Below are 19,785 nucleotides of genomic sequence, written 5' to 3' on the forward strand. Positions count from 1 at the left end.
TCAGTCATCTTCACTGTCTTTTTGGTGATTTCTAAAAGTCACCAAGTTACTTTCGGCTGAATTTTTCTTGAACCAACAATTTTTTATAAAGTGACATTTCTTGCCACAATTGAAATATTATATATCATACCTTCGAGATACGGAGGATCATCGTTTATTTGTGTTGTTGTCGGATTGAACTTTCCCTGTCCGAAGACTTCTTCCTTGTTCTTCTTTCTTCTTAGACTTTTCAAAGTTCTGCTAACTTTATTCACCCTTTCTGTTCTACTATCGATGTTCGCCTTTTTTTATTATTGCAACAGAGTGCTTCCTCTTCCTTGTTTATCGACACTCCAGTTATTTGTTTGCATAAACTTTCTTCATTGGCCAACAAATTCTCCAACTCTATGAGAGTAGGTTGAGTAGGCCAACATCGTATTGCCGTGATAAAAACATTATACTCCGGCTTCAACCCGTGCATAATGATCATCCTCATTCTTTCCTCATAAATATTTGCTTTAGGATCCAATTCTGAAATTTCTTGGCATAAATCCTTCACTCTTGTAAAGTATTCATTTATAGACTTATCTCCTTTGGTGGTGGACATTAACTTATTCTTTAAATATTGAAGTCGAGTATCATTTATTTTTGAAAACAATGATGCAAAGGTGTCCCATGCCATCTTGGGTGTGTCGCCATCCTTTATTCGCTCGAGTAACTCATTCTCAATGGTTGACTTGAGCACGTATATTGCCTTTCCGGCCTTAATCTTCCACTTTCGGAGTGCTTCAGCATTTTTCTTAGGAGGTGGGGTAATCTTATTCCCATTAACAACCTCCCACAAGTCTTGCCCTTCAAGGTACGACTTAATGCGACTCCTCCAACTTTGATAGTCGTGGTTGTTAAGCCTCGTAATTCCGCTCGTTGTGTTCACAAGATCCGCCATCGTGACTTGGAGTGATTATCACTCCCTTTATCAAGCAAACTAACAAACTTCACAGTTTCTAAACTGTGCACGATCACTTTAAAAAATGGATCCCGACCAAACCTCGCTCTGATACCAAATTGAAGAGTTGAACACGATAAGTAATTGTAATTATATTTATTACAAATACTTGTACACAACACAGGTACACTTTATAACACTCATAAACTATTACTCTTGAATGAAAACTCTCATACACAAAGAAAAACTCTTTTGAACTCTTAATACTTGGACACCTTGCTTTCACTCTTTGTTGTTTACGTGTTCATAATGAGACTCTTCCCATATTTATAAATGGCTATGGAAGATTCTATAATCAACACAACTCTAAAGAGTTTTAGAAGCTTCCAAATATCTTTTAAGGTTCTATTATATTCCGGAACATTATAAGAGAATCTGGAAGGTTCTAACATAGTCCAGAACATTCCGGAAGAGTCAAGATAATTCTATCAAGCTTTAGAAGTTTTCTGAAGATTCTAGAAAATTCTAAAATTTTTCAGAAATGTCTGAAAGTTTTCGAAGACTCCAAAATATTCAAGAGAAGTGGTGATGACATTTAACAATTTTTCTATAACTTTTTCGGGCTTGTGCTTAGGCTGAGCTCAGATCAAACTATTTTAGCTCGTTATAGGCCCGACTTAGATTTTGGAATAGGTTAAATAATGTGGGCTAAGCTTGAACAGAGCATGGCTGGCCCTAACCCAGCCCATTGACAACAGTAAGCATGGCTCTGGCATACTTGCGCTATCCTAATTACACATATTAATCAAATATGAACCATCACTAACATGTGCGGACCCTTGTTTGATTGAATTTCTTAACTTATACAAGAAAAAACGCTTTAATAATACTTTGTTACCACTGATGCATTCTTATCAACCAGGTCAGTGGGATCCAATAATAGTACGGAAAAGGTTACGCAGCTAATTGGTCGAAGAGATATGCCAGATATGTCAATATACAGTATTGACATACAATAATTTCATAATTTGCTTCCGTGCATGTGAAAGCATTTCTTCCAATCGAAACCATTGATCTAGTCGGCCAACGCATGAATGGGTATGATTAAAATTCGATAGTGAAAAGAAGAACTTTGACCATCAATATGTTTATGAATTTTACCATATGAAAGTGGACGGTTGCTCTACTGACACCTTTTGCCAGTCATTTATCTAATGGCTATTACATGCCAATCCACTTTGTTTACAGGATGTATATTATCCACTTGATAAAAAATCTGATGGATAATTAGAAAAATAGTCTGGATCACCGTACCTTCCAACTGTGTGTATTTTGAGGTCGGAAATATATACGCCTTATATGCAGCGCCATGCACATTAGCATTTTTTTTAATCATCAGACTCATTTCCTCTCTAAGGAAAGTGACATTGATGCGTGCCTAATAATAAAAAGCCCAATATTAATATAGGATAGATGGCTAGGCAATTTTTGCACATGTATAGTTTTTTATTAGATATTGAACTAATGTTTAAATAATCAGGAGTGTTTGTCTTTTATGCCACACCATCCATACATAAGCTCTTACAAATATCTTAAAAGTTGCTTTTCTCTGCATCCAAAATGTTTATGGTTAAGAAAATAAATAAAGATAGTCCCGTTTAACTGAAAAGGGGACCCAACAAGATCGTGTCCCAGTTATCAGTCCCTGGAAAACAACAGACGAGGGATTACGGATTACCGAATTACGGGAACCGCTCGTTAAAATAGAAAGGATGTACACCGTTCAAAGATGCGGGCCACGTATATTATGCAATTCCTCTTTTAGGGTTTCGTTTAATTCACTCCTTCGACGCTAGAAGTCTGCTCGAAGCATCGACACGTATTCAATACGACACGTCGCGCTTTTGGACTTTTACTCTAGGTCGTCTTCCAATAATCCAAACCGTTTATGCGGCGAATCTCGGTTTTTATTATAGAAATTCAAACAAATGAAAACTCGCAGTTGGGTCTTTTGTTTGAAAATCAACGGGCATCAGAACCTTTGTACAGTCAAAAGACTAAAATACTCGATCCGAGAGTTTTTCTGGGAACCCCAAATCCTCCATAAGCCTTATCAAATACGGGCCATCGAAGAAAATCCAAATCAAACGGCTAGAGTCCTCACGTGTATTTTTGCAATTCGTCGGACCTTTGAGTACTATACACCGCATCTAACTACTCCACTGCTCTTAGGGCACTACATATCGCTAATGGTCTACTTAGGAGGTCTAATTCAATCAAATTCATCGATCCAGACCGTTCATTAGGTTCAAACCATGCTTCATCGGCTACCATGAAAATAATGCAGTGCCAATTCAATAAATATTAACTGTTGATTAACGGCCTTTATTATGAATGGTCAAGATTGTTTACACAAGAATAGGTCCAATCAACAATCGGATCCATTTATTTGTTAGGGCCCATTACGAAATATTTATAATTTTGAAAAATCACTTTTTTTAGGCGATCATAGTCATTCCATTCCCTGCCTAGAAAAAGGATGGATATAAAAAATAAGTCCAAATAAAGGACGGATTAGATAATTTTATCAGTGAAATATTTATATAATTATTATTTAAATTGTTTTTTTAATTTAATAGACGGCCCAGATTGATCTAATGAACTATAAAAGTGAATCGATTCTAATAAGATCACTATAACTTATAAGGGTTTGAAGACCACTGGAGCAGTTTTTCATAGTAATTACTTTCTTTCATAAAAACGATAAATAAGAAAGAGAGGGTTTTTGCAGCGAAGCGGCTTTGGATGAGATATCCTCCTCACAGAACTAAGCAAGAGCAGAAGAACACTGAGAGATAGAGATAGAGAGAGATAGAGGGAGAGAATGAGTAACGGAATCATCAGTAGCAATATGAAGGCGAGTGGGAATCCTTCAATCCCAGCGATTTCAAGGAAGATGGTCCAGAGCTTGAAGGAGATTGTAAACTGCCCTGATCATGAGATCTACGCCATGCTCAGAGAATGCAACATGGACCCCAACGAAACCGTCCATTGCCTCCTCTCCCAAGGTCCATCCAACCATCTATTTCCATCGTTATATTATCTCCTCTTTCTTTTTCTCTAATCTCTCATGTTTTGGGTTCTCATTGCTTTCGCATATTTTCTTTCCTTAGTTGAGAAATTCCCTTTATAATATCTTTGCAAGATGGAATCTTTCAGTTTGATGTTGTTGTGTCACTATCCCTTACTACGATTATTATCGATGGAAGAAAAAAAATATTCTATTTTTGCACTTGAATTAGGGCCTGTCGGGTCTAGAAAACCCTACTGATACATACCATTGTTGCGGATGATGTTGTATGTAAGTCCGACTAAGATATTTTGCTCTTGAAGATATCTCGTGTCCTTTCTGTTATACTGAAAGCAATCCCAATGACTGTTCTGTAACGATTTCAACTTTTATTTTTCTCAGCATTAGGGTGTGTTTGTGTGTATTGCAACTAACTGGTAGTTTGGGCGCCGTTCATCCTACCAAGAATTTGGGGTAGCATGGAGTATCGGAACTGCCTTACATGGTATGCATTTACTGCCTCTTCCGCCCCAAATAAATGTTCCATGTGCCTGGGCTCCTACATGAAACATTGCAGAAATCAGTTTTGGGTGCTTGGACACATGGAATCCATGCGGAAATGAAAATTGTTTTTACCTAATTAGATGGTTGGGCTATTTGGATATGTGGGTTCCACACAGTATTCATTACTCTTATCTAGTGTTCTGAATATCGGTGATATTATGTGTATCACTAGGTTAATTGAAACTACTGTAAGTGTAAATACATCCAAATATTGCTGATTTTTTATTATTATTTTTAAAAATAGTATTGACGTTACTTGGCAATATTATCGATACCAATGATACTTTGAGAAGAATTCCTTATGAAAGTTTCCTGGCATTGGCGATACTATTGATAATATCCAGCGATAATATCCTCGAGACCAGCGATAATATCCTTGAGACCAGGAAAAATCTGTAAGTTGGTGAACATTGGTAATAATTTGGAAAATTTTCCAAAAACCTAAAGAATCTCCATTTTTTTTGGAAATTTGCTCTTTAGGTGATTTCGATCACTCTTGATTTTTACTAAATCAAAGTTTGTATGTGGGGAGAAATCTTGACTCGAAATGAAGACAGGCTGGAACTCATAGGTGACGAAAAATTCATAGAGACTTCATTTTATTTTAATTTTCTTTTTGGCAATTGTTAGCATGGATTGCAATGGAAATCTATGTCTATGCATGATCCTCATGTATTGACACGGATTCGTGGCAATTTTTTTTTTTTTTTAACATTTTAGTGAAAAATGAAAATTTTGAGGAACAAAAATGAAAATTTTGAGGAAATCCTACTTTTTTCACTTGTATATTGGAAAATGTGTTCTTTGCTGTTAATTAATGTGTGTGGTGTGTTTGGGGGGGGGGGGGGTGTTGTGTGTTTGTGTGTGTGTGTGTGTGTGTGTGTGTTAATGAGTGTTATTTATTGATTGACTACAATTTTTGTATTTATTTATAGTGATTTTTTTGACAACACATAGTTAGGCCCCTTTAAAATGAAACCTTATTATGTATAGTTGTTTTTGGCAATATTTTGATTCCTTCATGTGTAAGCAAACGCGTGTCTTTTATCATTTCCTGTAGTTTCACTGAAAAATTTCACCATTTTCCCAATATTTCCCTTGGACAACAATATTTTTCCGAGTATTGGCAGTAATATTAGTGATATTGATACATGTTCCCCGGTCATCAATACATGTAATGATACCAATACCGAGAACATTGCTCCTATCCATGATAAGAATTCTTTGGCACAAGAAATAAGGTGATTTTGTCTAATGAATTTGAGGATGCCACTTGCTATCCAAACAAGCACTCCATTTTTGGAATCCTATTTCCTACGGTGACCATTGAAATTATCATCGGGTAATCATTTTGTTGTCCATGGAATCCAAGCGGAATCCACGTATGGAAACACGATCCAAACATGCCTATAGCTTTGTTTCGTGATAGATGTGGAGCAATGGCAGGGTCTCTTCCAATTGGTTCTTAGATGCCTGTCACATAGCCTCTTTGAAGTTGGTTTCATGTCTGCACTCTTTTCCTTACAAAGGAAGGAACCTTTGCTGTTCGATAAACAAAATGAGTTGTTCTGCAAGCTATCAAAGTGTTGAGAATGTGTGGAGATTTTGATATGATATCCATACTGAGTTTGTCATTCCTTTTTAGCCCAGGAAGTGTGCCAGGTGTTTGTTTGGAAGTTTTAAATGGCATAAATCAGTATAAGACTTTCTGTCATGCTTCAGAGACAATATCACTGATGGTCCTATAAGGCAAGTACACAGGACATTTAGTGTAACATAAGGAGAGTATGAAGTTGGCTATTGGCGTTACAAAAATCATGTATTAGGCTTTGAGGATTCCTATATCTTACCCAGCTTGGCGCTTTTCTAAAAATTACCATAACCTTTCGGGGATAAAAAAATAAATCATTCCCATCTTCTTTCATCTCTATTGGTGGACCAGTATTTGGTCCAATCAGATGATTTTCCATCATTGATGTATCTGTAATGGGCATGTAGAATCCGGTGTGAATCAGCAAGGACCACCTTGCAAGGCTAAATACTCTTGGGTGACTGACAGTGTAGTACCATGAGGGAAAGGTGAAAAGAACCCTCCCTCGGGGAGTGAAATAGAATGTGAGAAAACATGCTCAGTACCCTTTTTCCATAAAAAATTTTCAGTACCTTTTGATTATTGTCTATTAAAGGATGGACGATTGGAATTTATCAATGCATGTGCCCGTTGTGTCCTGCAATGAATTGTTTTACTTTTAGTCCCCTGTACCTGCTTCATGGTGCTTCTGGTAACTGAACGTGTATAGATGTTCAAACCTTCTCTTATTATTAATGCTACTCTGCAGCTAGCATTGCAAGGAAGGATTACAAATCCATTTCAGTCCTCTGTATCAATCCCTGCGGAAACTGGGTCATATTGGGCCGTTACAGATGGGCTGATACAACTGCATTGTTCATGGACAAAACCAGTCCATGGCGGTGGATACGTACTGGTTTTGTATAATAGTCTAACCACTGGTTGTAAATGCATGAATAAAATCTGAATGTTACATATTTTAATGGTGATAAAATTTATTAAAACCATAAAAAGGAAGATGAGTATGCCACATACAAAGATGGGGACAAAACCAGTATCCCTCTTGTCCCTCTCTAGCGAGCATGGAGGTCTTCTCATTGGCCTCTCCGCAAGCTCAGGAAAAATGGGCTTCTAAGATACGGTTACTTCGATTCCTGAAATAAAACACGAATCTAAGCAGATTTCAAAACTGAATAACAGCCTTGGGGGGGCTATTTCTAGCAGTTCTTCTTTTACTCCAGTCTACAACCTCTTCTTTCTCATCAAATGCTTCTTTTTTCCCCATCTTGATTGGTGCCCTCGTTAGGATTTTGCTTTGTACTGTTTTAAATGGGAGCTTGGGCTATTTTACACTTAGGGCCTGTTTTATTTTCCAACTTCTTGTGAAGTGCAAGGTAAATGAGCCATCATTACCCTTTCTTGGTGTTTGTTTAGTAAGGAATTATGGCTCATAGATCAAGAGTCAAATATACTTGTGAAAGGAGGTAAAGAAAAATGTAATCATTACATTTTCCCATTACAAAACCATCATTTTTAGGGTGAATTCAGGGTGAAACAAACAAGGTAACAAAAAAAAAAAGAAAAAAAGAGAGTAATAAAATCATCATTACAGTCAAATGGATGTGATGTGACCACCAAATTACAACCATTTACAGTTGTAATTGGAAAACCAAACAGGTACTTATTCTATAATGTTTCCTCAGGCTACAATTTATGGAGGCATCATGGATTAGTTTAGAATTCCCAGTACTGCCATGAGTAGATTAGCTAATGATTGTTCATTGCACAGATACTTTTCACGAGGTGAAGAGCAAACGAGAAAAGAAAAAGGAGGTGAGTGCTTTTGTTAAATATCTACTGTTTCCACTAGCTTGTTCAAGTTCATTTCCTGAGCTTTAATTGCCATTAAAAATAAAAATGAATCCTAAGATTCAATAGATTTTAACATTAGGCTATCACTGTTTGTTTTCTCTATTTGTTTTGTCTGCAACTGTAAAATAGAGTATGTTTCATATATTTTGTTTGATGATTTAAATAGCTATTACTTGGTTCCTTTACCAGCTTACAGTTGCTTTAACTAGGAACATAATTCTAACTTCTACAAAATACCTCTGAACTTTCAGCACATGTGAACCTTTTGTTAGTTTACATTGCTTTCAATAATGAGTCTACTATTTTCTATCCTCTCATTGTGCCAGATGAAGGGGAGCACAGAATCTCGGCCTCGAGGTGTTGGTAGTACTCCAAATCGTGGAGGTAGGGGTGGTGCTGACCGTAATGTTGGGCACGGTGGCTACACCCAATTCAGCTCTAGTGGTATGCGAATGTGATAATGAAATCTTGTCCTATATATGCATTTGAGTTAAATTTGAATTTGTTTTCTAAAGTAGGCATTCTATTTAGCAATCCCTTGTGCATTCTGTCAGACTCTGGAGTTATGCATGGAAAACCTGTATACAAGAAGGAAAATGGAGTGAATAGCATTCCGAGTTCATCTTCTGCATCTGGTGGAAATAATACTAATTGTTGGTCTACATCTCTGAGGTCAGTGCAGTTGCAACTTCCAGTGAAATGTTTCTTACTAGTCCTGAGTCTGAATGACATTAGGCATTTTATTTCTCCAAAAAAACCAAAAGAAAAAAAGAAAAAAGAAAAAAAAAAAAGAAAAGAAAAAAAAAAAAAAAAAAGAGAGTTGGATTTTGAGTTCAACTCTAATGAATGAGTTTCGTCTTCAATTGTTATATTTAGCACTACCTGTCTTTCAATTGATTCTGGTTTTCTTTCATTCTGAATCTTGTTAGATTTTAACTCATGCCCCTTGTGCTTAATTGGTGCAGTGCATACAGTCAGCATATATGCATGCTGTTCTTCATATACTTGTGGAAGTTGTTCCTTCTTTCTTTTCCTGTTTTAGTGCTTGATTTTGTATACGTTAGTAACGTTACCTCTATCTTTTGTACCTTTTGGTGCAAAACTATACATGTCTCTGCTTGATGTGTATATGTATGCATGCTCTTGATGTGTATCCTCATTACGTTAATTTCTTACCTGTATCTATCTCAGGTATGAGTTGCTTCACAAGCCTCTGTTGTAACCCTAGGAGTTAAAGGTAAGCCGGGTGCGTGCCTAGGCACATGCCTAAGGTGTTTGGGCCACCTTCTACCATGCCCGTGCCCCGAGTGAGGCACTATCTCTAGGCAAGTGCCTATCACCTGGTGTAGGCACGCCTACTTATCACACCAAGAAATGATATGGGGTTCAAAATAAGGGTTTTATTTGTGTGTTTCAGAATAAGGGTATTTCGTGTATTGAATATGATTGCCTTAAAATTGGAATGGTTTGTGGATTGATAGGAATGTGTGAATGGATAGATGTAAGTTACCAAGTTTTGGAAGTTTCAAACTCTCTAATCTTCCAAAATATGTAATAACTTTACAATTAGTTCCATTTCATCATGTTAAAATTAGTTTTAGAGTTAAAACTATTAAAAAATCAATATGTATCTAGATGTAATGTTTATGATATGAAATAATTTCTCATCATCTAAACCTTATCCCAACTAATTGGGGTTGGCTACATTAATCCTTTTCCATCTTTCCACTCTATCTAGGGCCGTAACTTGAGTTTAACCATAGCTCATCAAATCTTTTCTTGCTACATCTACCACAGCCTTTTAGGCCTTCCCCTTGCCCTTTTAGAACCTTCAATATGTGCTCAGTTCTAACTAGTGCAGTTCTTGGTCTCTGTTGCACATGACCAAACCATCTAGGTCTGTTTTCCCACATCTTATTACCCGTTGGTGCTACTATTAAATTCCCTCGAATGTACTCATTTCTTTTTCTTTCCTTGTCTTGCCACTCATCCATCTCAAAATCCTCATTTCAGCTATAACTTGAACAAGTTGTCCTTAACTGGCTCACCATTCTGTCCCATAGAGCATGGCTGGTTGTATAGTCATCCTATAAAATTTCCCTTTCAGTTTGAGTGGTTCACAACAGTCACATAAAACTCCAGTGGCACATCTCCATTTCTTCCTGCTTGAATTCTACGGGCAACATCCTTCTCAATCTCTCTACTCATGAATCATCATCCACACAATATATCGGAAGTACATTTTGGGAAACTTATTGGTCAGCAATCTAACTCTTTTCTCATTTCTACTCCTATTGTTACTAAAATTGTGCAACCTTTACTCCGATTTAGTCCAACTAAATTTAAATCCTTTAGATTCTAAAGCACCCCTCAACTAGAGTTGGGCATCGAGTTGAGTCAGACTGAGTTAGGGCTGACTCAACTCGATCTGGTTTTGAAATGGGCCTGACCTGAACTCGATCCGACTCGATACCGAATCCAGCATGCCTGACTCGATCTGACTCAATACCGAATCCAGCATGCCTGACTCGATCCGAGTCCAGTCCGGCCTGGACTGATCCGGACCGAGTCCGATCCAGTCAGAAGTACTGAGTCGGGTCGAGTTGGCACCGAGTCGGATTGAGAGATGAGGGAGGGAGAGACCAAGAGAGTGGTGAGGAGAGAGAGGAGGAGGAGGAGGGTGATGGTGGTGGGTGGTTGTTGGGCTTGGAAGATGAGGAGGATGAGGGAGGGAGGGAGAGAGTTTGGAATCGGGTCGGGGTAGGGTGTGGCGGGTAGGGTTAGAGATGATAGAAATTCGGTGTTACCCAAACCCGAGTCGAGTCGGGTTTCAGATCGAGTAGAGTCTAACTGGATCGAGTTACTACTAGGTAACTCGAACTCGACTCGGTTTGAGTTCGGATTGGGCGAAGCCTACTCGGTTCGGACCGACTTACCTATTTGGTTCGGGTTGAGTCGGATCTGAACGAGTCGAGTTGGCCGGATCGAGTTGTCCCATGCCCACCTCTACCCTCAACAAATCTAGCTGTGTGTTTACACCCCCTCCCTCGTCTTGTCAATCAAATCTATGTCATCTGCAAACAACACACCATGGGATCTCATCCTGCAATTGCCTCGTTAACTCATACATAACCAATGCCTATGGGCTTAATGCAAACCCCTGGTGCAAGGCTATAGCAATTGGGAACTCACTTGTTTCTCCATTGTTGGTCCTCGCATTTGTTATTGGCTTACTGTTTCCTCATAGTGTGATAAAAAAATTAAATAAAAAAAAATCAAATTACCTGGATTCTCCTGGCGTGTGCCTGGGTATTGCAGACGCCCTTGTGCCTGGAATGTTCCAAGTGCCTTCAACTACATTTTTTTTTTTTTTCAAGTTGACTCGTATGTTTGGCTGCTTCTTGATTGCTGACATGCTTTTTAATAATGTTTGCAGCGACTCTACTTCCACAGAAAATGCAGCACAGATGATCCGCACAGCTGAGCGCATCTTTGTGTCCTCCCAACCTTCATCAGGATTGCAACCTGCTTGGTCGGGGGTCCCAGGTCAGCTTTCAATGGCTGACATTGTGAAGATGGGTAGGCCTCACAGCAAAGCGTCCAGCCTTCCCGTTGCTGCCACTGAGACTCGCTACTCATCTCATAATTCAGTTTTGTCAAGCACATCACAGCGCAGTGTCAAACATCCCCGATATTCCACGCCTCTGCCACCAGAAGATCCTACTTTCACGGGTTCAGAAATAACTCAAGAAACAAGCATGGCTATAAGACAGCGTATCTCCCATGACGACTGGCCCTTGGTTGAGCAGTCACCAGCTGCAAGTGGGTCATCTGTCGCAGAACCATCTGCTACTTCTGTTTATCCTGATTCATCTTTGCATCAAAATCCTCTGGAGGAAAATGTTACTATTGAGAATCTAACAGCAAACTGCATTGGATTTGCTTCTGCATCTGACAGACAAATACCTGTGGATAATTCTGGAGGGGAATCTCATCTTGATGACATTTCATTAAAAGATAAGAGTTCCTACCAGACTCAGAGACTTGCATCTGAGCATCAAGAAGGTAATCTTTGATATCGTAATTGAATTGTGAATTTTCCTATCCTAGGCCACGGGTGATAATCGTGTGGGCATTGCATTCAAACTGGAATGGACAAAATGGTGGCTTGAGTCGGTTTATTGTTCTGAATGTTATGGAACTTTCTGACCTTGTTGTTGATGTAATTTCCTAATGAATACATAGATGCAGTTAGAATGTGATTGTGTATTTAAGTTAGCTTCAATGCACACAATAAATTCATCCATCGAAGTTACAAGTTGCATCTCTCTCTCAATCTCACTGAAAAAGAAGAAGAAGACACGAAGTAGGATACTCCCTCAAACAATTAAAAATAAATTGAAGTAGGAAGCTACATTAAACAATTAAAACTAAATTCTTATCCTACTAAACCCATAAAACAACAAAGTGGAAACCGTACTTCTAACCCTGTGGGGTGTAACTAAACTTACACCCTTAAAATAATGTTGATACATTATTACATAAACTAACATTACTAAAATGTACCTCTTGTTGAGCAGATATCTTATGATTCTGCAAAAATCAGAGACAAGAATGGGGTTCTAACCATCCAATTGCCTCTGTTGAAGTTATTGAATTGACTGAGGTGGTGGTTGGTTTTGTCCACATACATGTTGCAGTTTGAATTTTTGTACTTGATTTATCGGAGCCATGCATCTGTTCCTGTTCTGAATATTCTTGAAACTTTAGAGGGCAGCAATGGAGCAAGTATTCTTGAAACTGTGATTATTTTCTGCCATATTAACTTCTGGATGTTTGTTGATTTCTTTCCAGGAATTGGGGGCTGCTCAAATGTAGGTGTTCTGGAATATTCTGCACCTTCTTCACTTGAGGATGTCAGTGTTGCAGTAAGCTCAGTTGCTGCAAGCTTGCGGAAGCTGAGCTTCCATAAAGAAGAGCTTGGTTCACCACCTATGGAGAATAACCCAGCAGTCATAATTCCAGATCATCTGCAGGTCCCAACTGCGGACTGCTCACATTTGAGCTTTGGTAGCTTCAGGTCTGGTATTAGTGCTACATTTTCTGGATCATTTGCATCAAAGACCTCGAAGAGTAATGTGGAAGAAACCTCTTTAGTAGCTGATGCTTCATCTGTCGAACGCCCAGATAAAAGGCATGTCTTAACTGATGCTTCATCTGTCGAACACGCGGATACAAGGCATGTCTTCAGTCACTTCAACTGTAAATGCCTTTGTCAATCTGATGTTTTATATATTGATTATGTTTGTATGCCTCATTCCTGGCAGAAATCCTGAATATTATGACAGTCAGCAAGTGACATCTGCATCAAATGAGAGCATTGATTACCCTTTGTCTTCACAGCCTGAGGTCATAAAACATGATACTGCTGCAGAAGTAGCACATGGGCATCGGTACCCTTTTCCATCTTCCTTACCTGACTATGCATTCGAAAACGCTACGGAAATGAATGCTGCAACATACCCCTATGCACAAACAAGCTCCCAGTTGCAGAACCTTATTCCGTTTTCCAGTGAAATGGTAATATACTATTCTGTGGTTTGAGTCACACTCTTCTTTTTTACCACAATTGAATATTAATAGGCACTTGCTAATTTCTCTCTGAACACTTGTCATTTTTTTATGCTCAAGCACTGTTGTGTGCTTGACATGCACAAACCAAATATTGTGGAGATTATTGGTGGAAATTTTGAATTATCTGGGGATAATTTGGTGAGGAAATTTTATTTGAATTCAGTGATAAGAAGCCTCTAGATTCAGCTTTATTGAATGTGCTTCTGAGATCTATGTTCTTCTGATTATTGCATTTAAGCGTGATGCTGGACATTTCTTGTAACATGTCTTAGCACAATGACTAAAGCTAGAGGTCTATAAAACAACTCTTTGTAAAACTGGCATTCCAGAGATTCTCTTTTACATAAATTGGAATGATATGATGAGCCTGACATCGCATCTTGGTGTACAGCAAGCATACACATATCCCCTGCCAAGTCATCGGTTGGCGTCAGCAGTTCAACCAGTGCGAGAATCTGATCTTCCCCACTCACCATTCTCTGCGACACAATCAATGCCTACAAAACATAGCAGCAGAGTATCTTCCATCGGCAGTCTGACCCTTTCCATCCCAGAAGTATGTAGCTCCAATACAACATCTTTGGAATTTAGTAACTATGCTTGCAATGGGTTGGTTTGGTTCTGTATCGTTAAATGCGTGAGTTGATTTAGTTATAGCAATGGGTGTCCTTGATGAAACTTTAATCTTGACAAGTTCAGTGAAAGTTAACAAAACTCAGCTGGCTTGGGCTATTCACCTGAGGGATTTCGGTAATCAGTTTGGAGAAATGATGAGGAGGTTCATGTGAAGACAGTGAGGGTCTTCATGGCATACATTTGTGAGATCTGGAATGTTCGTTATGTAGGGCCCATGTGTATGTTCCCTAGCTATTAAACAGGCCTTTCATACACTATCGTCTACGTAATGAGTGGTCTGTTCTGTTTTTTAGCCCAAGCATATTCGAGGGCCCACCTGATGAATGACCCAGGTCTTTGCGTGAATGACCTCATTTTTCACTATTTGTTTCAGTCAGATATGTGGTTGTAGGACGCTTGATGAATGATCCAGATCTCAAGCTTGTGCCACAAATCTTCTGATCAATCTGTCTTTGGGTGAATGTCCTTGGCAATTTTTTTATCATTTCTTAGTAATGCTCGGCTCTGGCACCAGGTAATTGGGTTTGAAGTTGAAGGTTTTATTATTATTATTATTATTATTCCTACAATGTGGAAGAAGTAGACCACACAATGTTACGAACTATATTGAGCTACTGTTCTCATAATCGTCTGGTATATGCAGGCTGTGAACCCAACTGTCTTCTCCATACCTCAGGCAACGCAACGGACAATGACAGGCACCAGCATTCCAACAGGTCCTGCACTACCTCAACACCTACCTTTGCACCCTTACACCCAACCAGCTCTTCCTTTAGGACATTTTGCCGACATGTTTGGCTACCCGTTCCTGCCTCAGAACTATGCATATGTACCTTCTGCTTTCCAACAGGCATATGCTGCTGGCAACAGCAGTTACCATCAGTCTCCAGCAGCACTGCCACAATATAAAAACAGTGTTTCTATCAGCAGTTTACCTCAATCAGCCACTATAGCTTCTGGTTATGGAGGGTTTGGAGGTTCACCTAACATTCCTGGAAACTCTACACTGAATCCTTCAAATACCCCTCCAAGCACTTCAGTCAGCTATGAAGATCTTATAGGCTCTCACTACAAAGACAGCAACCATCACATCCCTCAGCAGGTAGTAATGGAAAATCCACCCATGATTTAATCTTTAATTTTATTCTATTTTCATGATTATGCCTGAACTTTTTTTCCCCTCTTTTTTTGCCAGAATGAAGGTTCGGCCATGTGGGTTGAGGGGCCTGGTTCCAGAACCATGTCAGCTGTTCCGGCCAGCACATATTACAGCTTGCAGGGGCAGAATCAGCATAGTGGGTTCCGACAAAGCCAGCAGACATCGCATTATGGAGCCATGGGGTTTGCAAATTTCTACAATTCTCAGACTGGAGTCTCCCAGGAACATCAGCAAACATCTACCGTTGGGGCTTTAAGTGCCCAACAGGGTCTCCCATCTCAGCAGTCACACCAGATCTGGCAACACAGTTACTGATGCTTTTGCCTCCTGTTTTTTTTTATGGCTTTGTGGGGAGTAGAAGAGTAGCTGCTGATTCAAGGTGCTGTTACGGTTTGATCGAAGTGTTTAGAATGGAGAGAGTCCGGATCCTGAGCAACTGTACATAAAGAGAACTTGGCTAGCTGCTGCCCACGTCTTCAGGTTGTATTCTACTTAGGTGCTCACGTGACTCATTCGGGCTTAATGGTTTTCCATAGTGAGAGAAGTCTCTCCTTGGACTTACCTTTGTAACAGTTAATCTAAATTATCTAACCATGGTAGTATTCCAATATCCACAGACTGATTATTTGGATTGTTCCAAGTTTTTTTTTTTTCTCTGTAACCCTTGAATCGAAATTATCTGACGATTGTAGTATTCCAATATCCACAGACTGATTATTTGGATTGTTCCAAGTTTTTTATTTTTGGTTCTCTGTACCACTTAAATCTAAATTATCTAACTATGGTAGTATTCCAATATCCACAGACAGATTATTTGGATTGTTCCTTATTTTTTTGGTCATGTTTTTGGGCTATTGTTGTTCTCGGCAATTGCTTGAAATAGCAAAACAACTCACACTTATGGAAGCATACTGAGTTCGTGGTTTTTGTATTTTATCCACTCCGTTCATCCATTTTACTTGATAATTTTAAGGCTGGAGCCCAAAAATGAAGCGTAATGCAAAGCTCAAGTGGAGCACACCACAGGAAACAGAACGTTGAAAAAATCTTGGGGGCCACATAAGTTTTGAATCAAGCTGATATTTGTGTTTTCCCTTCATCCATATCTGTGTGGTCTTATGAACAGGTTGGATGACAAATAAACATCACTGTGGGCCCCGGCAAGGTTTCAACAGTGGAAATCATTATTCCTACTGCTTTATGTGGTGTGGTCCCCTTGAGTTTTGGACATGCTTCAATTTTGGGCTCAACCCATAAAATGAGCTGGAAAAACGGATGGACAGTGAGGATAAAGCATACATTCATGGTGGGCCCAACAGAATTTACTCAGTGTGCAATTGGAGTTCCACACTTTATTCTACAGCAGTTTTACAAGAAAATGGGTCCGTCTGGGTAGGGTGTCCCACAAAGGTGGGTCCCAGAACTCCATGTATGATTCCCTACACTAAAGCACCAGTTTTATTTGCAAAAATGAAACTATGGAAATTTTTGGGGAAAAAAAAAAACAACAACTGATGCTAATTGCAGTTATGCAAAGAAAATGGAGTGAATCCGGTGTGGAGAAATGGGACCCATCAAAATTGGGATTAACTCAATCCCAATTATGTGGGATTACCCTATTCAAACAGACGTTAATGCAACTCCTTGTTGGCATTTGGTTGCAAAAGTGAACTAAAATGTGGACATTCAAATTAATCAAGAGATGAATGGAAAATGTCAGTACTAGTATTCATATTGTGGAATTAGCTCTCAAATAGCTGTTACACTCCTTTCAAGTCCAACTTGATACCTACTTGCAATTCGGAACTCAATTGCTCCAATATGAATACTAAAGAAACTACAACTAGCCAATTCCCACTTTAATTGATATAGTAATTGGAATTCAATTGGATAGAACATCCAAACAAATGTTGGTTTGGATGAATTTGTGGCGGCATATCGTTAGTTGGTTTATGGTGTCTGGGTCATGATGATTGACATGATAATTTCCTAACGAAATTTCTATGCTTGCAAAAGCAACATATTTTCTATCCTTCATTGCATGAGATCATTGATCTATTTCAAGAGAAGTTTCTATCCTACATTGCATGAGATCATTGATCTATTTCAGGGGACCCAAACTAGAGGTGCTATAGCTTGTTTGCACTGGTGTTTATATGCACTTGTGGGCCCTCCCACATTCATTTTCAAAGCTGGTAGCTGGATGACATCTTGCTTTGATTTTCTAATGGTGAATTAGGTGTCTGTTGGTAAAGACAAATAATGTGAGAGGAGTATCTGTTGGAGGTTAGGCAATGTGGGAATTATTTTACTGTAAAAATCAGAAGGTTGGTTTTACTTAACCGTCTCCTAATCTCCAATCATTCTTTTGAATTTTTTCCATACATTTATGGGCATTAGTATCCTACTTAAACTCTGATCCTATCACATTTGTTGTAAGACAAGCTTCTTTTCTAGTGGGGAAAAGTTGGGAGGTGCAAAGAATGCGTGAATGGCTGGTCCAGATTTAGGAAACCCCTCTATTAAATACAAAACCACAGATTGCCCAGGCGATGCCAATAATAATCATGGGCCATGTAATGAATCAAGAGCATTGATGGTACCGAAGATGACGGCTTCAACAGCTGAGGGAGAGTACATCAGGCGGCCACGTGGCCGGCCCATTGGTTCGAAGAACAAGCCTAAGCCACCCATAATTATCACTCGAGAAAGTGCAAATGCACTTTGGGCCCATGCAATGGAGGTGAGGTCTGGGTGTGATATTGGCGAGAGCATCGCTAACTTTGCAAGGAAGAAACAACGTGGCCTGTGCATACTTAGTGGAAGTGGGTGTGTGATGAATGTCACCCTACGGCAGCCCACTTCTTCGGGTGCTATCATCACCCTCCATGGTCGATTTGAGATACTTTCCTTGTTGGGTTCTTTCTTACCTCCACCGGCGCCGCCTGGAATCACTGGCCTAACCATCTACTTGGCAGGTGCCCAGGGGCAAATTGTCGGTGGGGGCGTTGTTGGATCGCTTATTGCATCGGGTCCGGTGGTGATCATGGCTGCATCTTTCATGAACGCCACATTCGATCGTCTTCCAATAGATGAAGATGTAGCTGCTGCAAATAATCAACACCACCCAAATCACCATCAGAAACTTGAGGTGCCCAGCTTGTATGGCCCACCACCGAACTTGATCTGCAACGTTAGCTTGCCTCAAGAGCTTTACCCTTGGTCACCAGGGCACCAATTTACTAGGAGTTAGATTAAGGGGCTCTCTTAGCTGTTTGTTTTTATCATTACTAAAGTGTTGTTGGATGCTGTAATCTTACTTTCTTTTGCTGATATCTTATCATACTCGATGAATGATTTCACTTGAGGTTATATAGGCGTACTCATTTGCTCATTGCACTATACTGATAATCTAATGAAAACTATCAGCATTCCTAACTATATTAAAAGAGGAATTGTACGACCATCCAAGTGGGGCCCACATTTCAATGATCCCCACCCTAGATTGATCATGCAATCGATCTTTTTTTTCTTTTTTTTTTTTTAAATTTAATTTAATTTAATTTAATTTTTTTTTATTGTTCCCCATTGCTGCATCCTCTTCTTATTCGTCTATTTGCAGGACACAGATTGGAAGGATACAATTATCCTATTTGGGGGTTTTGGCATATGGTCCTCCCAAATTAAGGGTCCTCGTTTAGATGTATCATGAATCTGACTATCAGATCAGAGGACATTAATTGGATGGTTAAAAATGAAAGATACAGTGGTCCTAATTCAAAAAGCATCCACCAAGCAGAGTCAACATTGTTCAATTAATATGATTTCAGGCAGTGACCTAGCAACAGTGGTTTCCACAATTTAATGTATTCCATGCCTGCAAATCAAGCATCACACTCTGCCAGAGCATCAAATAACTCCCAGCTTTTGGCACTATGTATTCATTATTTCTTTTTCTTTCTTTTTTCCTACTGCGTTTGCACAGGTACATGATTGAATTGCACGCCAGCCTTGAGTTTGTGGGAGTGTGCCAGGGTACAGTGAGAAAACTGCTGATTTGGATCCCATCACCGTGCCCTAAATTCTCACAGCTTGGAAGATCCCATCCATTCAGTCTGCTGTTCTATCAGTTGAATACGGGCGTTGCAATATCTTTCCTTAAACTTCAGACTTAATCATGAAATATCATGATATTTGGTGCAACCAAACACATAGTGACCACCTGAAGACAATAAGTGTATCATGCTTGAACCGAATCACCATCCAAACATTAGACTGGATGCTGATCTTTCTTTTGCAAGTGATTTGATATGGTGGGTCCCATAAATCTTCACCGTCAAACCTTAATCATTCAT

At 39.2% G+C, this 19,785-nt stretch overlaps 2 protein-coding genes across 4 annotated transcripts; both read left to right on the forward strand.

The window, feature by feature from the left end:
• The first annotated feature begins 3,702 nt into the window (after nt 1-3,702).
• Nucleotides 3,703-16,228, forward strand: LOC131240776 (GBF-interacting protein 1-like). 3 transcript variants are annotated; one of them, XM_058239231.1, is made up of 11 exons: nt 3,704-3,993; nt 4,398-4,500; nt 7,919-7,962; nt 8,328-8,445; nt 8,556-8,673; nt 11,438-12,066; nt 12,856-13,244; nt 13,354-13,581; nt 14,027-14,191; nt 14,915-15,373; nt 15,467-16,228. In XM_058239231.1, exons 4-11 carry the CDS (start codon nt 8,328-8,330, stop codon nt 15,743-15,745), a joined length of 2,385 nt encoding a protein of 794 aa, XP_058095214.1. In that variant the 5' UTR covers nt 3,704-3,993; nt 4,398-4,500; nt 7,919-7,962; the 3' UTR covers nt 15,746-16,228. The 3 variants fall into 3 exon arrangements, with proteins under 3 accessions (XP_058095213.1, XP_058095214.1, XP_058095212.1); XM_058239229.1 differs by lacking the exon at nt 4,398-4,500; XM_058239230.1 differs by lacking the exons at nt 4,398-4,500; nt 14,027-14,191 and having other exon boundaries at nt 3,703-3,993.
• Nucleotides 16,229-17,700: 1,472 nt separating this feature from the next.
• On the forward strand, nt 17,701-18,744 carry LOC131240779 (AT-hook motif nuclear-localized protein 16). The gene has a single exon (XM_058239240.1). The coding sequence runs from the start codon at nt 17,922-17,924 to the stop codon at nt 18,681-18,683; it is 762 nt and encodes a 253-aa protein (XP_058095223.1). The 5' UTR covers nt 17,701-17,921; the 3' UTR covers nt 18,684-18,744.
• The last annotated feature ends 1,041 nt before the right edge of the window (nt 18,745-19,785 follow it).

Source organism: Magnolia sinica, chromosome 3, assembly GCF_029962835.1.
Source record: "Magnolia sinica isolate HGM2019 chromosome 3, MsV1, whole genome shotgun sequence".
NCBI classification, from domain to species: domain Eukaryota; kingdom Viridiplantae; phylum Streptophyta; class Magnoliopsida; order Magnoliales; family Magnoliaceae; genus Magnolia; species Magnolia sinica.

Coding starts and splice junctions, on each gene's coding strand:
- LOC131240779 (XM_058239240.1), top strand. CDS start 17,922: ATGGCTGGTCCAGATTTAGGAAACCCCTCTATTAAATACAAAACCACA.
- LOC131240776 (XM_058239229.1), top strand. CDS start 3,810: ATGAGTAACGGAATCATCAGTAGCAATATGAAGGCGAGTGGGAATCCT. Junction 3,994..7,918: donor CCATTGCCTCCTCTCCCAAG/GTCCATCCAACC, acceptor TTCATTGCACAG/ATACTTTTCACGAGGTGAAG. Junction 14,192..14,914: donor TGACCCTTTCCATCCCAGAA/GTATGTAGCTCC, acceptor TGGTATATGCAG/GCTGTGAACCCAACTGTCTT.